The following is a 20,695-nucleotide window of genomic DNA, read 5'->3' on the forward strand; positions in this document are numbered from 1 at the left end:
GACTTGGATGAGGAAGTTGAGGAGTGGGTGAGTAAATTTGCCAATGACACAAAGATTGGAGGTACCATTGATAGTATCGAGGGCTATTGCAGGCTGCAACGCAACATAGACAGGATGCAGAGCTGTTTGTCAAGTGAGATTCAGGATTCTGGTCGGCCATCTCGTTTTATTCATTCATCCAATATGGGTGTTACTGGTTGGGCCAGCACTTATTGACCACCCATGGGGTGGCACGGTGGCCCAGTGTTTAGCACTGCTGCCTCACAGCACCAGGCACCCAGGTTCGATTCCAGCCTGTACGAAGTTTGCACATTCTCTCTGGGTCTCCGTGGGTTTCCTCTGGGTGCTCTGGTTTTCTCCCACAATCCAAAGATGTGCAGGTTAGGTGAATTGTCCATGCTAAATTACCTATAGTGTTTGGTGTATTAGTCAGGGGTAAATATAGGTTAGGGTATTGGGTTGGGGTGGGTTACTCTTCAGAGGGTCGGTGTAAATGTTTTGGGCCAAGTGGCCTGTTTCCATACTTTTAGAGAATCTATTCTAATGTAATGATTGCCCTTGTGTAGGCGTGGTTATCTGCCTTCTTGAACTGTAGTAGTCCATGTGTTGTAGGTACACCAACAATGCAGTAAAGGACTGAGTTCTAGGATTTTGATCCAGCCATGCTGAAGGAATGGCTACGTATTTCCAAGTTAGGACGGAACTGGCTTGAGGGAAACCTGCAAGTGATGATACTCCAATATGTCTGTTGCCTTTATGCTTCTAGATGGTAGTGGTCATGTTTTTAAAATATGCTGTCTAAAGATCCTTGGTGAATTTCTGAAAAGCACCTTGTAGATGGTATACAAATGAACCTCGATTATCCATCCAACACAGGCAAGGAGCATTTTGTTTGGATTATCGAATGCTGGATAACATAGGTTAGCCAAGCACTAGGTCCTTGCAATCGTGTCCAGATAATCCGAAATTCAGGTAACTGAATGCCAGATAATCGAGGTTCCTCTGTACACTGCGAATACTGAGCATCAGTGGTGAAGGGAGTGGACGCTTGAGGATGCAGTAACAATCAAACAGCTTGTTTTGTCCTGATGGTATCAAGCTGCACTTAACTAGACAAGTCAGAAAAATTCGATCTACTCCTAACTTGTGCCTTGTGGACAGGCTCTGGGGAGACAGGAGATGAATTACTTGATGCAGTATGCCTAGCTTCTGACATGCTCCTGTAGCTTTTATATTTAAATGGTGAGCCCAGTTGAGTTTCTGGTAAATACTGCTGTACAAGTGCAGGATGCCCTTAAATTGGGATTTGTGTAAATTATCCCAAAGCTTTGAAAAATATCTTTTCAGTAATACTCAAGCTATGTACTACTAATAACTATCACTTTTTAAAATCTTTTCGTCTTCTGTTAATTTACTCCTAAATTTGTACTCTATGCTATCCTGCTACAATCTGTTTATCATTTCCTATAATAACACCTCTTTGTTCCCTTGTCTCTTATTATTTTATTCACTACATCTATGCAAATTCAATCCTTTACCTCAATTATTTGGCTTACAATTCACTTTACTTCTTTAATTATGCAGCTCATGAAAACATAATTCTAGTAGGGTTCATCAAATCAGTACAGATCAACTATCCCCAAGACTAGTGCCAGTGCCACACAAACTGAAATTCACACATTAATTTTATAATCTGATTATCTCTATTCCAATTTGCTGGTGGATCGGATAATAATCCAGAGATTGTGATCTTCAAGGTGCTGCATCTTTATTTGGTGCATACTTCCTCATACTGACTATGCAGAACCTCTTTGTCCTATGTGTTGTCGTAGTAACCCAGTACATGGACAATGATGACGTGATCCTCCCCCTCCCAACTACAAGTTCCTCTCTATCCCAAACCAGGTATTCCAATCTTGGTACCACCCAGGCAGCATAGGCATCTACATTCACTCTGTTTGCTACAGAGAATGATGACAATCCCTTATATTCCCTCACTTGAATGGCTTCTAGTATCATGGTCAGTTGGCTCATTCACATTGCAGCTCTCACTCTCAACCAAACATCTTGAAAGAACCTCAAACCTGTTGCAAAATTTCAAATGTTGAGGCTCGTGCACTGAGTATCTTTCCTTGCAACACTTGCAGACACACTCTGCTGTCTGTGAACACTGACCAAAGTAGATGTGGAGGTGCCGTTGTTGGACTGAGGTGCACAAAGTTAAAAATCACACAATATCAGGTTATAGTTCAACAGGTTAAGACCCTATCCTAAGAGGTGCAACTGCTTCATAATACAAAGAATCCAGGAAACTTTTTCCCTCTCTATTGTGTTGAAATGTCAGTAGTTCAGCCTCCAGCTAATAACGTCCAAAACTGCTCAAATGTCAAACAGTTGCTGCAGACATATTTTCCCTGGACCACACTTGTATTACAACTGCTTCATGTGGAGCTCCTTGATGCATCATCCTGCCTGCGATCCAAAGTGTGTTCTAAATAAGTAAGTGATTTTATTCAATTAAATATTTACTTATAATTTTATAACTTTAGCACAAGTTGCTGTACTATTGTGAACTTCAGGAATAGAAGGAACCTTAAGCACTTATCAGATATTCACCAAACAATTAGTTTCTTCCCCTGCCAGAGAGTTAAGAACCAAATCCTGGAGCTCGAAGATTTTGTATAAAAAGCAAAAGCATTAGCAAAAATAAAGAAGGACCAAGCTTTTTTCATCTGCCTCCAACTCCCACCACACAAAGAATGATAGAAACCCTACAGTGCAGATATAGGCCATTGGGCCACTGAGTCTTCACTAACCTTCCAAACAGCATCCCACCCTGAGGATCTGAAACCTGAGATAACTAGTTATTGTCAGGAACAACCACTTAACAGATGCTCTTAATAACTTAGGCAGCAATAAAATGACGTCTCGATGCAAATAACACGACAAAATGGCTTCTAGGCTGCAAATTGACAAATCTGCATAAAATAGATTTTAAGTTACTAACTGCTAATTCTGCTATATCTGTATAATTGACTAACCACAGTCTGCTTCAAATGAGATTAGCAGACAATGCTCCCTTTCCAGCACAGAAATAACTAGATTGGATAAGACATTACTGGCCATCCTTATTGACATTCAGATACAGGGGCAATGGCTCCATTAGTGAGATAAGGGTGGCCTGAGTGTTGGAAAACAAAGTTGGTTTCCAGAAAATATCATTGGACCAAGTAACTGTCAAATAAAGCAGTATTGTGTATTGATTGGTAATTGTTTGAATGTACTATGCGATCATGGCCTGTAACGTTTTTTTAAGAAAAGTATAAAAATGTCTTTGTTTTAAGCCATGTGTTCAGCTCCTTCGAGGAACACGGAAGTACACAACCTCTGTGTTTCCAGATGCTCTGTACCCCGCCGTATAAAGAAATAAAGAATGAAATCTTAAAGAACCAGACTGATTGTGAGTACTTACTGACTGATCATTGAACAGACCATGTCCCCCAACCCGGATCCAGATCTTCCAGCTATTTCTGTTACCCAATATTTTCCGTGGCTAATCCACCTAGTCTGCATATTCCTGGACACTACAGAGAAATTTAGCACGACCAGTCCATCTACCCAGCACATCTTTGAAGTCACATGACACCTGACGAAGAAGCAGCGCTCCAAAAGCTTGTCAAATCAAATAAATCTGTTGGACTATAACCTGGTGTCGTGTGACTTCTGACTTTGTCCACCCCAGTGCAACACCAACACCTCCACATCATCTTTGAACTGTGAGAAGAAAGCAGAGCACCTGGAGGAAACCCACACAGACACAGGAAGAACGTGCAAACTCCAGCAGTCATCCAAGTCTGGAGTTGTCCCTGGCATAGTGATGCAGCACTGCTAACTACTGTACCACCTACTTAACATATATTAAGTTGGCTAGTTTTACACATTCCTAACACAAGGGGGCAATTACAGAGGAGTCAATTTCAGTTAGTATTTCCATTAACAATCCCCCACAGTTAACAAAATTAAACTGTGTTACATACCAATTGCCATTATTCAGTTCTAGGTCAATCTGAGTTAGCTGGTTAGTTTCTACTCTGCGAACACAAAATGCCTAGCTGACCTATTATCACTGGAGGCACTCTATGGAGTGCCTAATGGCATTTTGTTGGGAATTATGTGCCAATGAGTGCTTTCATATAATTTGCATAATGTTTCATTAAAATCACATATCAAACCCGCAGACAGCGATCCAAGATGGCGGCAATCCAATAGGTCTGCCCTGCTGAGCTCTGCGCCAGAACCCAGGCAAAGTGGTGCATTCACCCCTGCCTCCACCCTTTCTTAACTATTGTGGTAAAAGAAATTGGTAGTTTTAGATCCCCAGAATTGCTATGTGTCAATTTAATTTGGCAAGGAAGATGGCCAAGGGAAAAGGACAATGAGGATCGAAGCAAGCAAGGCACTCACCTGCAGCTATAGACACACCTGCGGCCACAGCATCCACCTCCGTGAACATCCCAGGGGACTTACCTGTGGAGCACAGCCTGGTCGCAGAGTTTATGAAACTCCGAGAGAAGATCAATTCAGTGATGGAGGTGAGCTGAACCAGGCTGGAACTGATCTCTGCCATGCTGCAAAAGAATGACCAGGAGATCCAGTGTCTTGGGCAGCGCATCATGGAGGTAGAACAACAGAACGTGGCTTTTGAAACTGCGGCAGAATCCTTGTGGGTCAAATCCAGGCCTTGGAACAGCAGGCCATCAGAACATCCGCTTCATCGGGCTGCCAGAACGGGAGGAAGAGGGCCAGCTAGTCAGTTTTTTGGAGCATTGGCTCCCGCAGTTTATGAGGCTGTAAGTCAAGGCAGACCGGGTGCGGGTCGAGCAGGCCCACTGGGTCGCAGTGTGCAGACACGGATTGGACCAGTGCCCCCACCCAGTCCTAGTGCAACTCCAGCACTGCAGACATAAGCAAATGCTGCTGGAAGCCTCTAGATCTAGAAGACTGGGGAAGGATCCACAGGCTTTGATATACAAAAGATCAAGAATTATGCTTTTCCAAGACTTTTCTATGGCCATGATCTGCAAGAGGAAAGTCTTTGATGAGGTAAAAAGGAGGCTGAGGGACTTGAATATTCAGTACTCTGTAAGATATCCAGCAATATTTTGTTTCAGCCACGGAGGATCTGTGTTTAATTTTGACTCATCAGAAAAGACAAAGGACTTCCTGGACACCTTAAAATAGTCTGGCTGGCTCAAATAATATGGACAATAGTGTTCACTTTGTTTTCTCTGTGGTTTGCCAGGTTTACCTGGTTTTGTTCTTTTAATATATGAGGGTCCCCAAAGAGGATTGATCAGGGCAGAGCAGTGGATGTGATCTATATGGACTTCAGTAAGGCGTTCGACAAGGTTTCCCATGGGAGACTAGTTAGCAAGGTTGGATGGAATACAGGGAGAACTAGCCATTTTGATGCAGAACTGGCTCAAAGGTAGAAGACAGAGGGTGGTGGTGTAGGGTTGTTTTTCAGACTGGAGGACTGTGACTAGTGGAGTTCCACAAGGATCGGCACTGGGTCCACTACTTTTCATCATTAATATAAATGATTTAGATGTGAGCAGAAGAGGTATAGTTAGTAAGTTTGCAGATGACTCCAAAATTGGACAGTAGTGGACAGTCAAGAAGGTTACCTCAGATAACAAAGGGATCTTGATCAGATGGGCCAATGGGCTGAGATGTGGCAGATGGAGATTAATTTAGATAAATGTGAGGTACTGCATTTTGGGAAATCAAATCTTAGCAGGACTTTTTTACTTAATGGTAAGGTCCTGGGGAGTGTTGTTGAACAAAGAGACCTTGGAGTGCAGTTTCATAGCTCCTTGAAAGTGGAGTCGCAGGTAGATAGGATAGTGAAGGTGGTGTTTGGTATGCTTTCCTTTATTGGTCAGAGTACTGAGTACAGGAGTTGGGAGGTCATGTTGCAGCTCTACAGGACATTGGTTAGGCCACTTTTGGAATATTGCATGCGATTTTGGTTTCCTTCCTATCGGAATGATGTTGTGAAACTTGAAAGGTTCAGAAAAGATTTCCAAGGATGTTGCCAGGGTTGGCCGATTTGAGCTACAGGGAGAGGTTGAATAGGCTAGGGCCATTTTCCCTGGAGCGTCGGAGGCTTAGGGATGACCTTATAGAGGTTTATAAAATCATGAGGGACATGGATTGGATAAACAGACAAAGTCATTACCCTGGGGAGTGGGAGTCCAGAGCTAGAGGGCATAGGTTTAGGCTGAGAGGGGAAAGATATAAAATAGACCTTAGGGGCAACATTTTCATGCAGAGTGTATGGAATGAGATGCCAGAGGAAGTGGTGGAGGTTAGTACAATTGCAACATTTAAAAGGGATCTGGATGGGCATATGAATAGAAAGGCTTTGGGAGGGATATGGGCCAGGTGTTGGCAGGTCAGACTAGATTGGGTTGGGATATCTGGTCACATGGACGAGTTGGACCGAAGGGTCTGTTTCCGTGTTGTGTATCTCTATGACTCTAAGACTCTTCTCCCTTCTTTCTCCCCTCCCATTATCCTTGTTTTTCTATCATTCCCTTTTCATTTTTCTCTCTTAGTATGGGATATGTTGGGGGTGGATGGTTTTACCAGGATTGCCTATGGTCAAAGTATGGATGGGACAGGCTGGGTACCCACTTTTAATTCTCTTATTATAAGACGCATGTAATTTTTTTTTTACTTTGTTTTGCCTGGGTTTGAGCCGTGGCTTCAGCTAGAAGGAGCCATGAGAGGTTAATGGGTAGTGAGTACCCCTGTGGGAAAGGGGGAAAGAGTCCTCTTATTCATTTTGTATGTTGATGCATTGTAGAAGTAGTTGTTAGAAGTTTTGATTTGGTAGTTTTTGTAGTTGTATTCTCAAGTTTATACGAACTGTTTACTGTTTTCACTCGGTGCATTATGAGCTGGGTTCCTTCTCCAGGGGGTCATCGGCTTTTCAGACAGCTACGGCTAATAGTTCGTTTAAATGGTGCACTTGGAATGTTAAGGGGAGTCATTCACCGATTAAGAGAAAAAAGATACTTTCAAGCCATAGAAAAGAATGGATCGATGTAGCCTTACTGCAGGAAACACATCTAACCAATAAGGAACACTTAAAATTACAGCTGAGAGGGTTCAGCCAGGTGTTTCTCTCATCCTTTAATTCTAAAAGCAGAGGAGTGACTATACTCATCCAAAAGCATCTCCCATTTCAGCTGTTAGACCAAATTAATGACAAATATGGGTGGTTTATGACCCTTAAAGCTTTAATACATGGAGAGGAGTATGGGATCATGAATGTGTGTCGCTCCTCGGCACAGGCTCTCAAATTTTTAACCGATGCACTTTTCAGGTTGATGGCCCTTGGGGCAGGTCATATGATTACAAGGGAAGATTAAAATCATCTTATGGACCCCGGGCTAGACAAGATGACTAAGGGTTTCGCGCATATATCCGTGCAATCCAGGCAAGAAGTGGACCTGAGCAGGGAGCTGGGGTTGGTGGATGTGTGGAGATGTCTTCATTCTGAGAGTATGGACTTCACCTTTTTCTCTAACCCACACAAGTGTTACACTAGGATTGACATGGTTTTTGCTCCATCAGCTTTTTTGAATTTGGTGTTGTCCTGTAGAATTGGGAACATAGCCATTTCTGATCATGCGGCAGTGTACGTGGAGGTCAAGGCTAATGTGACAGGCTCGCAGCATTGGCGCATGGATCCTTTTCTCCTGAAGGATAGCAAGTTTACTGAGTATTTCTCATGGGAATTTAAAATGTTTTGGGACATTAATTCAGGTACAGCCGGTAATTCATCAGTGCTCTGGGACACTGCCAAGGCCTAGGCAAGGGATTTTATTATTTCTTATTTGGTGACCTGGAAGTGGCAGAGGGGAGAGCAGCAGCGTATACTTGAGGCCCAGCTGAAGGCAACTGAGACAGCATACTTTGACAGACGGTCTGTAACCAAGTTGCAGCGGATTACAGCCCTCAGGGTTGCTCTGAATGTTGCACTCACTAAACACCAAAGAGGGAAATCTCCTTTGTGAAACAGAGGTTATTCGAATATGGTGACGAACCAGGTAGATATTTGGCGTATCTGGCCAGAAAGAAGAATGCCCCCAATCTATCACGTCCATGAGAGAGTGTGCTGGTACTCTCACTTGCAATTCCAAAAAGATTAACGCAGCATTCAGGAAATTCTACTAAGTTGTACCGGTCGGAGAGCTGGGAGGACAGATTGGCAAAGATGGAGTCTTTTTTTAAAGACCTTGGACCTGCCAGATGTAACTTTGAATGCCCCTCTGACAATCCAAGAGATACAGAAGGCAGTGAGGCAGCTCCAGAGCAATAAAATGACCAGGCCAAATGGATTTCAGAGCAAATTTTACAAGGAGTTTAACATTAGCTGGGCCAATGTTGGCTACATACAATCATTCGTACAGTTAGGACTGCGTCCCATCTTCTCCGAGAGAAGCAAATATCTCACTTATTCTCGAGACAGGGAAACCCCCAGAGGATTGTACTTCATATAGGTCCATATTGCTATTAAAGGTGGATTTTAAAATTTGTCGAAAATGCTGGTGTTGAGGTTGGAGAAGGTCTTACCCTCCATCATAAAGGAGGGCCAGACAAATTTTATTAGGGGCCGCAGATCTTCTAATAATATTAGAAGAGTGCCGAATATGGTTAAGGTATGCCAGCAAGGGTCAATTCCAAGCTTGGTAGTCTCCCTGGATGCAGAGGAAATGTTTAACCAGGTGGAGTAGCTGTGTCTCTGTGTCCTGTAATGATTTGGCCTTGGAGGGATCTTTGCCAGGTGAGTGGCAATGTTGTATAGTGACTCTAATATAGGTTCTCGCTAATGGTATAAGGTCTGACAATTTTAGTATTGGTAGAGGCAGCCGACCATTGCTATTTACATTGATGATTGAGCAGTTGGCAGAGGCTATCCGAGAGACCTCAACATAATCGCCCCGGAGGTAGGATCAGTAGGGCATAAGATCACCCTTTATGCAGATGACGTTCTTCTTTTTCTAACTAACCCAACGATATCTATACCCCATTTAAAACAACTGATTTGTTTACTTGGTTCTTTTTTTGGGGTATGAAATTAATTTTATGAAGTCGGAGGCCACGTCAGTGGGGGTGAGGATCTGAAATCTGAATACAGGCTGAGGAACTGGTTGTCAGGAACAACCACTTAATACATGCTCTTACTAACTTAGGTGGTAATAAAATGGATTCTTAATGCAAATAACATGACAAAATGGCTTCTACACTGCAAATTGACAATTCTGCTTAAAGCGGCTTTTAACTCTGCTAAAACTGCATTATTGACTCTACCACAATCTGTCTCAACAAAGATTAGCAGACAATCCTTTCTTTACAGCATAGAAATAATTAGACTGGATAAGACACTACTGGCCATCCTAACTGACCTTCAAGTGCAGGTGCAAAAACACGGTTAATGAAATAAGAATGGCTCAAGTTTTGGAAAACAAAGTTCATTCCCAGGAAAAATCATTGGGTTAAGTTGCTGTCAATAAAACCATTTCATTAAATTGATTGGTAATTGTTTGATTGAACTGTACAATTGTGGCCTGTATCTCTCTAAGAAAAGTATAAAAATGTCTTTATTTTAAGCCCTATACGCAGTTTCTCAGGGAAACACACAAGTGTTTAACTTCTGTGTTACTGGACAAAGTGTGCCTGGCTGAGATTGAATAAAGTGTGAAATCTTATAAAACCAGAGTAAATTGCGAATATTTACTGATGATCACGGAATAGAGAGACCCCACCCCAGGTCCAGATCTTCAGGGAGTCTTGTCAGGGTACTCTATCTCGGGGGTGGAATTCAATTCCCTTTCAGGTGGTCACAGGGAGGTGTCCTGTACTTAGGCATTTTTATCACCCCAACCTTCGATCATTTATACAAGACTAATTTTGTTCATTTGCTAGAGAAGATAAGACCGGACCTTCAGCGCTGGCAGGATCTTCAGATATCCTGGTTGGGTAGAATTGCTCTGGTCAAAATGAATATTCTTCCTCCTTTATTATATCTCATGCAAACGCTCCCTTTGATGATGCCTAGGCAAGTGCTTATAGAGGCTTAACAGTTGGCTCAGTTCTGTTATCTGGCATCACAGGCAGCCTCTTAAGCGTGCCAAATTGCAGCTCCCACAGAGAATGAGGGGTGTGCACTTTCCAGGTTTGAAGAAGTATCAATTAAGTTCCCTATTATCCTATGTGGCTGATTGACCTCGGGTCCTGGCAAACCCAATTTGGCTGGACGTCGAGGCCTCCCAGGCGAAATGCCCACTCATTAATTTGCTGTTTGTGGACAAGATGAGGAATGTTATGCACCACTGCAGAAATCCAATTGTCCTTAACATGGTTAAGGTGTGGAGAATGATGCGACAAATTGAGGGCAATTCACAAAAAACAGAAGGAATGCCAGGATTCCGGCCTGGATCAATAGATTCTGGCTTTAGGCTCTGGGAATCTAAGGGAATTTCTTGACTGGGAGACTTATTTGAGGGGGAAGTTCTGATGTCTTTCAGGCAGTTGAGCCAGAAATATGAACTATCCAGGAGGGACCTCTTTTGTTATTTTCAGATTAGGGACTTTATACAGAAACAGACTACATTAATGATTAGTCCCTATAAGTATGATGTGGACAGGAGAGTACTTCAGTCCACAGGTGCTCTCTCAGTCAGGGCTGTCTATCATTTTTATTAGGAGGTAATGTCTCGAAGAATGTTGAGTGGCTATGTGGGATCTGGACTCAGGAGTTGGGGGTGAAGATTTCATCAGAGGCATGGGAGGCTATTTGGGAGAATGTAAGGAAGATTTCGATAGGGTGCAGGCTATGCAACTGAAGGTACACCACAGGGCTTATTTGGCACTGGAGCGGCTTGTGAAATTTAAGACAGGAGCGTCTCCAATGTGTCCCAAATGTAAAACGGATATTGGTACTCTTACTCATTGCTGGTGGTCATACCACAAGCTTCGTAGGTATTGGGGCGCTATAGCGAGTGTCTTGGAAGGGATCTTGGGAACTGATATTATGGAAAATAAAGAACATGAAAGCATGGGAAGAGTGAAAGCATGGGAAGGATTAAAGCATGAAGACCACTGGCAATCTGTGGTCTGTGGAAGGCAAGGTGGGATAAGAATAGTGGAATGTTCTTACACCAATTAGCAGAGTAAGGTTAAGGCTGAAAAGTCATTGTGTCGAGATGAGATAACACAAGTAATAAAGCAAGTTTCTCTGTTAAGTGTTGTTATGACATGATTGGGATCATAAATATTTGGGACATGACATTAAAATATCTAATTAATAGTCAGTTTGAGACAGGAGACTATTGTAATTCATGGAATAGCTAAATATCTCTCAAGACGGGTTCGTCTGGAATTGAAGATCACTGTAGCAGAGTTAGCAATAAATATCTAATGAAGAACTCTCTGCATCTCCTGGTGATTCTCTATATTTTCTCCTCAACAATACCAAGGAAGATCCGGTGTCCCTCCTCTTCGGTTTGCCGAAACTCCCCTCTTTGGATGCGCATGGGAAGAAACTGTTCCATATTCTTTGATTTTGTACAAGGAAGAACATTCTGATGAGCTGGGTGTCGGAGAATCCCCCAGGGCTCTCAGGGTGGCGTAGGTTAGTTATGGAGCATATCCCCTAGACTTTCTTACGAGTATGGTGCACCCGAAAATTGAAGTCTTTTAGAGGACGTGGCAGCCCTTTTTGAACTATATAACACAGACTTGTTAGCTATATTGGTCAGGGCCTTTATATAGCTTATATGTGAGGGCTGAGTCTGGCAGGCTAGGGGGCCGTGGGAGGAGGAATTCCAAATAAATACAGGTATGTCAATTGATGCACCCGGTGATGGGGAGCTTTAGTGGAGTTGCATTGAGTGTTGTAACTTTAAATTAAATTAATTTGCCTTGGTTCAATTTGATTTAATTTAGTTTTCTTTTTGTTTAATTTATTTATTGAATTGTAGGTTGCGTAGGTTTTCTTTTTTAAAAAATTATTTGTAGAGTAGAGACGCAGTTTGTTTATTGTTATTGTTATGATAAAATTACTATAAAATAGTATAACAATCTTACGATTTTGTAAAAAATTTAAAAATTTTTCTCTCAATAAAATTACTTACAAAAAAAAACCTGCAGACAAACAGGGGGCACTGTGGTAGTTTGGTGTACTGACCTCTACACCGCTGAAGCCAGGTACGAACTCGCAGACACCTCCCCCTACTGCTCCTTCGGCCACAACCTCACCTCCCATCACCAACCATCATCTCCCAGACCATCCACAACCTCATCAACTCTGGGGATTTCCCATCCACAGCCTCCAACCTCATCATCCACATAACCTGCACCGTCCGATTCTACTTCCTACTGAAGGTCCACAAACCTGACTTCCCCAGTCAACCCATTGTCTCAGCCTACTCCAGTCCCACTGAACTCAACTCTGCAGGCTCATTCCTGATGAAGGGCTTTTGCCTGAAATACCGATTCTCCTGCTTCTCAGATGCTGCCTGCCCTTCCGTGTCTTTCCAACTCCACACCCTCGACTCTGATCTCCAGTATCTGCAGTCCTCACTTTATCCTAATGTTTCATTAAGAAAGGGGTGCAACAATGGGCACCTGCAACGTATGCCAAAAGGCTGTGAATTGACACTATTCTAATGTTAAACAGCTCAATCAATTGATGCAGTACTTGGACAAAATTCAAATTACACAGTTCCATATATTAAACTGGTTAATAAATCATCAAAGACAAGTGTTAAGCTATAAATGGGTCCTGCACAAACACACCTTAAACAACAAGCACTCATACTGCAATTAAGCTTTTTTTTATGGCAAAGTATATTGAATTACTCAAGTGTCTTTAAAGGTGTTATGCTAAACTGCTTGCCAGATTTACTAAAAAGTGTTGCTGTTATCTTATAGATATGGCAGATGCTTAAATGACTGGTCTACATAAAAGGTTGTAACAAATTTGGAAGCAGCAGTAGCAATGAGTCTGGGCCTTGGGTGCAACAGGGAGATGGAGCAGAGACTGCAGACTGATTAAGCTTTACATAAGGTGCAATAAATTCACAGAGACTAGTATCTGGTCACCAAGTCATTCTTTATTTACATAAGAACAGACTTTGACTTTAGCACTGCTTCTTAAGAGTCAGCTCTCAGTGTGTCAGAATCTCTGACACTCCCCTTTTTATCTATCATCAAGGTTCCCTGATTGGACCAGATTAACAGCCTCAGTCATGGAACTCAGTCTATGAGGTCCAGCTGGCTGACCTCATTACAGTCACTACATCCCTCCCACTCGGAGTCCAAGGATAAAGACTGGCCCTTTTTCTTGGACAGCCTCCTGGGGCATTTTAGCACCATTAATACTCTGCCTATGCTATCCATGTAATTGCACATGGGGCAGCCCTATAATCAAATAAGAACTATGACAGCTTGGTATCTAGTGAGATTGTAGGCTGTTTCTTCAAGCCAGCCTTCAAAATTTGGACTGCTCTTTCTGCCAGGCCATTGGATGATGGATGGTAGGGAGCTGACATCATATGTCGAATCCCATTCAACTTTAAAGAAACACTCAAATTCCCTGCTGGTAAAAAACAGCCAGTTACATGTGACCAACACTTCTGGTGCTCTGTGTATTGAAAAAGATACACAGTTTTTCTATTGTCACCTCCGTATTTGACAAATGGATCCTATGCACATCCAACCACTGAGCGGGCATCTACAACGACTAAGAACACTGAACCCATGAAAGGACCTGCACGGTCGACATACGATCGAGTCCAAGGTTTACCTTTACCTGGCCATTCAAGAGTGGAGGAGCTGCTGGCAATATTTTGGTCTTTGTGGCACTCTGGGCAGTGCCCCACCAACACGGCTATGTCTGCTCCAGGTCCCACCAAAACACAACTTCTTGCCAACATCTTCATGTCGGAAACCCCTGGATGATCCTGGTGGAGTTCAGGCAGAAATTGGAGGCGACCTTTGCTCAGAACAGTCATTCTTGCTCACCATGACAATATGCCGTCCTCTACTGTGAGTCGGTGTCTCTGGGTCCAATTCTTGTTGTGATGGCCCTTTGGTTTCCCCACTCACTATCAGCTGTTTCAGTTTTGAAAGAACTTGATTTGTCTGCATCCAAAGTCGGAAATTGAGAGTGTGACTGGGAAGTATCTAGGAAATGTAATACCATCACATTCCTGCTGTTATACTCTCTGCTACCATTAATAAACTGTACACTTTTTAAACTGCTCTCTCCACCTGTCCTGCCATTTTCCACTATCTATACACATACAGACACTCCACCTGTCCACTTGCTTCCTGCATCCCATTTACAATGATACCCTTTATTGTAGCTTGTCTTTCGATGGCCTACCAAACAACACCACATTACAATTCTCTTCATTATACCTTATCTGTCATCTATCCACCCACTCCAACTTGTCGATGGCCTTTTGGAGGAACAGTCTGTCCACCTCACAGTTTACAAATTTTCCAACTTCTTTGTCATCTGAAAACTCTGAAATTATCCAATAGCCCAATCATTAATATATATCATGACAAACACAGAGTCTAGTACCAACCATTCAGGAACTCCACCATAAACCCTTCCAACCTGAAGAATATCCAATGACCATTACACTCTATCTCATTCACCTAATTTTGTATCTATGTTGCTACTGTTCTTTTGACATCGTGACGTATAATTTTCCAATTTTCCTTTTCAAAATGTGTGTTGAATCTTCCTAATTAACACAACTTTTTCATGTGATTACGACAATTAGTAATTAGTATTCATTTCTAAATACTTCCCCACCAAAGTAAAACTAATTGGTCTGTATTTGCTCAGATTATCCAAACAGCTTATCCCCCAGTCTTCTGACTTCCCCAAGTTCAGGGAGGACTAAAGATTATGACCAATGCCCCTACAATTTCTACCCCCACTTCCTTCAAAATCCGTGGATGCATCTCATCTGGGTCTTATCAACTGATATTCTCCTGGAGATTGATAGAAATTCTGCCTCATACTGATTGACAGGTTATCATCTGCAAAACGAAAGTGGAGCAAGCCAGCTCAATGTAGGTCGTTTCACCAAAATTAACAGTAAAGAGCAGGGAATTCCCTCAATGTAACGAGGAGCTAATACTTCAAATAGGCTAATTTTGTAGATGATGTTTCATATCATGGATAAGTAGTCCAAGGAAGCAGCCATAAATTAATGAAAGGAGATAAATGAAGCTTAACCAAGGCAAGAGAACAACAAAGGAGGAAAATTTGAAAAACAGAAACAATTTTAGAGAATTTACCATTGTCGCAACAGGGTACTCTGCAAATTGCAAAGGACCCCTTCTGTGCTATATTTTCAGGAGAATTCATACTCTCAACAAATAGTATTTCAACAACATCTCAAACATCAAAAACTGTAAGTACAACAAACTTTTACCTACCCACCTCCATAACCAGCACTACTCAAACATTCCAGAAGATTGCCCCAGCCTCTGGAACTGCTCAGACGGCATTAACCATGCAGCTGCTGCAGCCACCATCCCCACGGCGATGGATGACGTCACTTCCACCCCTATCATGGTCACTTCCACAGTCACTTCCGCCCCTCACATCATCGCTGATGTCACACGCTCAGTGACTTCCACCCCCCCCACTTCCACTCCCCCCCCACTGCCATGTTCGCCACCACTTCCTCTCCTATCAACGCCACTCACCTGCATTCTGCTGACACGCCCCCTGCAGGTCCCACAGTCACCATCCCCGCCCCCAGAACCCTGAGGGGAACGCCACCCTTGCTCATGACTCCACCCTATTCCCCCTAACATCACACCCACTCCAGTTACAGGCTCCATCCCCTCTCCCAGCTCCACACCTACCCCAGGTCCCAGCTGCCAGCCCTGCTGAGTTTTCACCATTCCCCCTGACCTCTCCTCACTAAGGACGAACGATCAGTCCTCAGCAAAGGCCTCACCTTTATCCCCCTCCGTCCACAAATCAATGAATTTAATACACGTCGTTACGTTGAACACTTCTTCCGCCGCCTCCTCCTTTGTGCGTACTTTTACAATCAAGACTCCCGCCCACCTTCCAAGGAACCCTTTGCCCGCCTCCAACACACTCCATCTCCCTGAACACCCCGTGTTGGCCTATTATCCACCCTCTACCTCTTCATTTCCAACTGCCGGCGAGACATTAGCCACCTCAACCCCCCTCCCCCACTCCAACCTCTCACCCTCACAACGCACAGCCCTCTACTCCCTCTGCTCCAATCCCAACCTCACCATCAAACCAGCAGATAAAGGGGGTGCAGTGGTAGTTTGGCGCACTGACCTCTATACTGCTGAAGCCAGACACCAACTCGAAGACACCTCCTCCTACCGCCCCCTCGACCATGACCCCACCCCCATCATCAAACCGTCATCTCCCAGACCATACAGAACCTCATCACCTCAGGAGATCTCCCACCCACAGCTTCCAACCTCATAGTCCGGGAACCCTGCACCATCCGATTCTACCTGCTTCCCAAGATCCACAAGCCTGACCACCCTGGCCGACCCATTGTCTCAGCCTGCTCCTGCCCCATCGAACTCATCTCCATCTACTTTGCCACTGTCCTATCCCCCCAGTCCAGGAACTCCCCACATACGTTAGAGACACCACCATGCCCTCCACCTCCTCCAAGACTTCCATTTCCCTGGCCTCCAATGCCTCATCTTCACCATGGATATCTAATCCCTCTACACATCCAGCCATCATGACCAGGGCCTCCAAGCCCTTCGTTTCTTCCACTCCCGACATCCCCCAAAGTACCCTTCCACCGACACTCTCATTCGTTTGGCTGAACTTGTCCTCACCCTTAACAATTTTTCCTTCAAATCCTCCCACTTCCTCCAGACCAAAGGAGTAGCCATGGGCACCCGTATGGCACCTAGCTACGTCTATCTGTTTGTTGGCTACATAGAACAGTCCATCTTCTGTAGTTACACAGGCACCACTCCCCACCTAATCCTCCGCTACATTGATGACTGCATTGGCCCCAACTCGTGCTCCCACGATTAGGTTGAGCAATTCATCAACTTCAATAACACATTCCACCCTGACCTTAAGTTTACCTGGACTATCTCTGACACCTTTCTCCCCTTCCTGGACCTCTCCATCTCCATTAATGACGACCGACTTGACACTGACATTTTTTACAAACCCACCAACTCCCACAGCTACCTGGATTATACCTCTTCCCACCCTAGCTCCTGCAAAAATGCCATCCCGTATTCCCAATTCCTCCGCCTCCGCCGCATCTGCTCCCAGGAGGACTAGTTCCATCACAGAATACATCAGATGGCCTCCTTCTTTAGAGACCGCAAATTCCCTTCCCACGTGTTAAAGATGCCTTCCAACGGATCTCATCCACATCCTGCCCTTCCACCTTCAAACCCCACCCCTCCAACCATAACAAGGACAGAACTTCCCTGGTGCTCACCTGCCACCCTACCAACCTTCACATAAATCACATCATTTGACAACATTTCCACCACCTCCAAACGGACCCCACCACCAGGGATCTATTTCCCTCCACACCCATTTCCGCTTTCCACAAAGACCGTTCCCTCCGTGACTACCTGGTCAGGTCCATGCCCCCAACAACCCACCTTCCCTTCCTGGCACCATCCCCTGCCACCACAGAAATTGTAAATCTTGCGCCCACACCTCCCCCCTCACCTCCATCCATGGCCCCGAAGGAGCCTTCCACATCCATCAAAGTTTCACCTGCACATCCACCAATATCATTTATTGTATCCGTTGCTCCCGATGTGGTCTCCTCTACATTGGGGACAGGCTGGACAGCTCCTAGCAGAGCACTTTAGGGAACATCTCCGGGACACCTGCACCAATCAACCCCACCGCCCTGTGGCCCAACATTTCAACTCCCCTCCCACTCTGCCAAGGACATGCAGGTCCTGGGCCTCCTCCACTGCTTTTCCCTCACCACCCGACGCCTGGAGGAAGAACGCCTCATCTTCCGCCTCGGAACACTTGAATCCCAGGGCATCAATGTGGATTTCACAAGTTTCCTCATTTCCCCTTCCCTCACCTCACCCCAGTTCCAGCCTTCCAGCTCAGCACCGCCCTCATGACCTGTCCTACCTGCCTATCTTCCTTTCCACCTAAGCACTCCACCCTCCTCTCTGACCTATCACCTTCATCCCCAACCTCATTCACCCACTGTACTCTTTGCTATCTTCCCCCACCCTCCTCTCTGACATATCACCTCCATCCCCACACCCATTCACTTATTGTACTCGATGCTACTTTCTCCCCACCCCCACTCATTTATCTCTCCAACCTGCAGGCTCCCTGCCTCGGTGCCTCTATTTTGCCTGATACGTCGATTTTCCTGCTCCTTGGATGCTGCCTGATCTGCTGTGCTTTTCCAGCACCACTCTAATCTAGACTCTGGTTTCCAGCATCTGCTGTCCTTGTGTTTACCTACTCTGCAAACTGTAAAGAGACATCAACCAAAGTAATTCAGAAGTCAACTAAGAGAGATGGCAAGACAAAATATAATAAGTAACCAATGTTAGGCACAATCATCTCCATTAGGAATTTATTCACTGATCTAATGGCATATTAAATTTCATCCATTTCCTCATTTAGCCATTAGCAAGTCTCCACATTAACAACATCAAGTTGTAATATAATAATATGATTAATGTATCATTCTAGATCATACTGAAAACTAGGTTCGACTGAAAACTTTCAGGTCTAAACGATCTGTACATGATCCCAAGGAGAATACCACAAATAATAAATTTGATGTTCCAAAGGTTAACTAAAACATTTCCTTACCTAACACTGCCTTTAGTTGTTCTCAGAACAGTGGCAGCAAAACTTTGAGTAACACCCACCAGACTGATTCCATCCACTTCCACAATCTGATCATTCACCTGGATCCTTTATTAAAAGATCAGAAACAAACATTACAGAAACATGTATATTTATATAAAAGAGATAAAAGATCTTACTAACTTTCACAGCAAAGTGTTTTTTATTATTATTATTTTCCATTAACTAGTTTTGTTCCCTATTGATATTTGTAGAACTGCTGTCACTTTCTATACTAAGGACAGTGTATATATTATGTAAATGGTTCAACATGCCACTATCCACAGGAAAACTTGTACGGAGACAACATTGTACAAGACACGGTGGCACAGTGGTTAGCACTGCTGCCTCACAGCGCCTGTAGACCCGGGTTCAATTCTCGACTCAGGCGACTGACTGTGTGGAGTTTGCACGTTCTCCCCGTGTCTGCGTGGGTTTCCTCCGGGTGCTCCGGTTTCCTCCCACAGTCACAAAGATGTGCGGGTCAGGTGGATTGGCCATGCTAAATTGCCCATAGTGTTAGGTAAGGGGTAAATGTAGGGGTATGAGTGGGTTGCGCTTCGGCGGGTCGGTGTGGACTTGTTGGGCCGAAGGGCCTGTTTCCACACTGTAAGTCTAATCTAAGACACATGGGTGAACCTACATAATTGAACAATCCTTACATTTTCAATTTCTATCTGGTAGTCAGCATCAGTAAATAAATTAGATTATACAACTGTGCACTGTGAAATGCTACAGCAACCCTTACATTTGTTTTGCCAAACATAATTCTGTACGTCATTAGTAATAGTGTACTAAATATAAGATTTATAGCATTTAAAGCATTTATAACGTACCATTTTTGACAAATATTACGCCTAATAAAGTTTTACATTTAGATTAGATTCCCTACAGTATGGAAACAGACCTTTTGGCCCAACAAGTCCACACTGACTGTCGAAAGAGTAACCCACCCAGACCCATTCCCCTACCTTATATTTACCCCTGACTAACACACCTAACACTATGTGCAATTTACCATGGCCAATTCACCTGGCAAGCACATCTTTGGATTGTGGGAGAAAACTGATGCACCCAGAGGAAATCCACGCAGACACGGGGAGAGAATGCAAACTCCACACAGACAGTCACCACAATGCGGGAATTGAACCCAGGTCCCTGGTGCTGTGAGGCAGCAATGCTACCCACTGAACCACGATACCGCCCCAATTGTCATTTTCCGATGGCATTTCAAGTACTTTTTCTGATGGAAGAATTTCACACACAAAAGACCCCCTGAGAGCAAAGAACTTTTGCTCTTCTCTATCTTAAAAGGGAGATCTCTTTTTCCTAAACTGTATCTCTAAGTTGAGATTTCTCCAGTAACAAGAAACTCTCTTTCAGAATCCAATCTGTTAAAACTCCTCTGGACCTTATTTGACTCAATAAGACCATTTTTCATTCCTGTAAACTCTAGTGGATAAAGATCCAACCTGTTCAACTTTTCTTCATAAGACCTTTATATCAGGAATGAGTCAAGTGAATCTTCTCAAAATTACTTCCAACACAATTTTATCCTTTTCCAATTAAGGGGACCAAAACTGTACACAGTACTCCAGATTCAGTCTCACCCAAGTATGATAGAATTGTAATTGTATAATTTCCCTATGTTATATTCCACTCCCTTTGCAATCAACATCAATGTTGCATCTGCCTTCCTAATCACTTAATGTATCT

At 43.8% G+C, this 20,695-nt stretch overlaps 1 protein-coding gene across 6 annotated transcripts in view; it reads right to left on the reverse strand.

The window, feature by feature from the left end:
• ppp1r9a (protein phosphatase 1, regulatory subunit 9A) overlaps window positions 1-20,695 on the reverse strand; it is a 425,367-nt gene that overhangs the window by 267,403 nt on the left and 137,269 nt on the right. For all 6 annotated transcript variants that reach the window (XM_060824768.1, XM_060824770.1, XM_060824766.1 and 3 more), the window contains exon 4: window positions 18,944-19,048. In XM_060824768.1, coding sequence (XP_060680751.1) covers window positions 18,944-19,048 — 105 coding nt within the window. The remainder of the gene's footprint in view (window positions 1-18,943; window positions 19,049-20,695) is intronic.

Source organism: Hemiscyllium ocellatum, chromosome 5 (assembly GCF_020745735.1).
Source record: "Hemiscyllium ocellatum isolate sHemOce1 chromosome 5, sHemOce1.pat.X.cur, whole genome shotgun sequence".
In the NCBI taxonomy this organism is placed as follows: Eukaryota; Metazoa; Chordata; class Chondrichthyes; order Orectolobiformes; family Hemiscylliidae; genus Hemiscyllium; species Hemiscyllium ocellatum.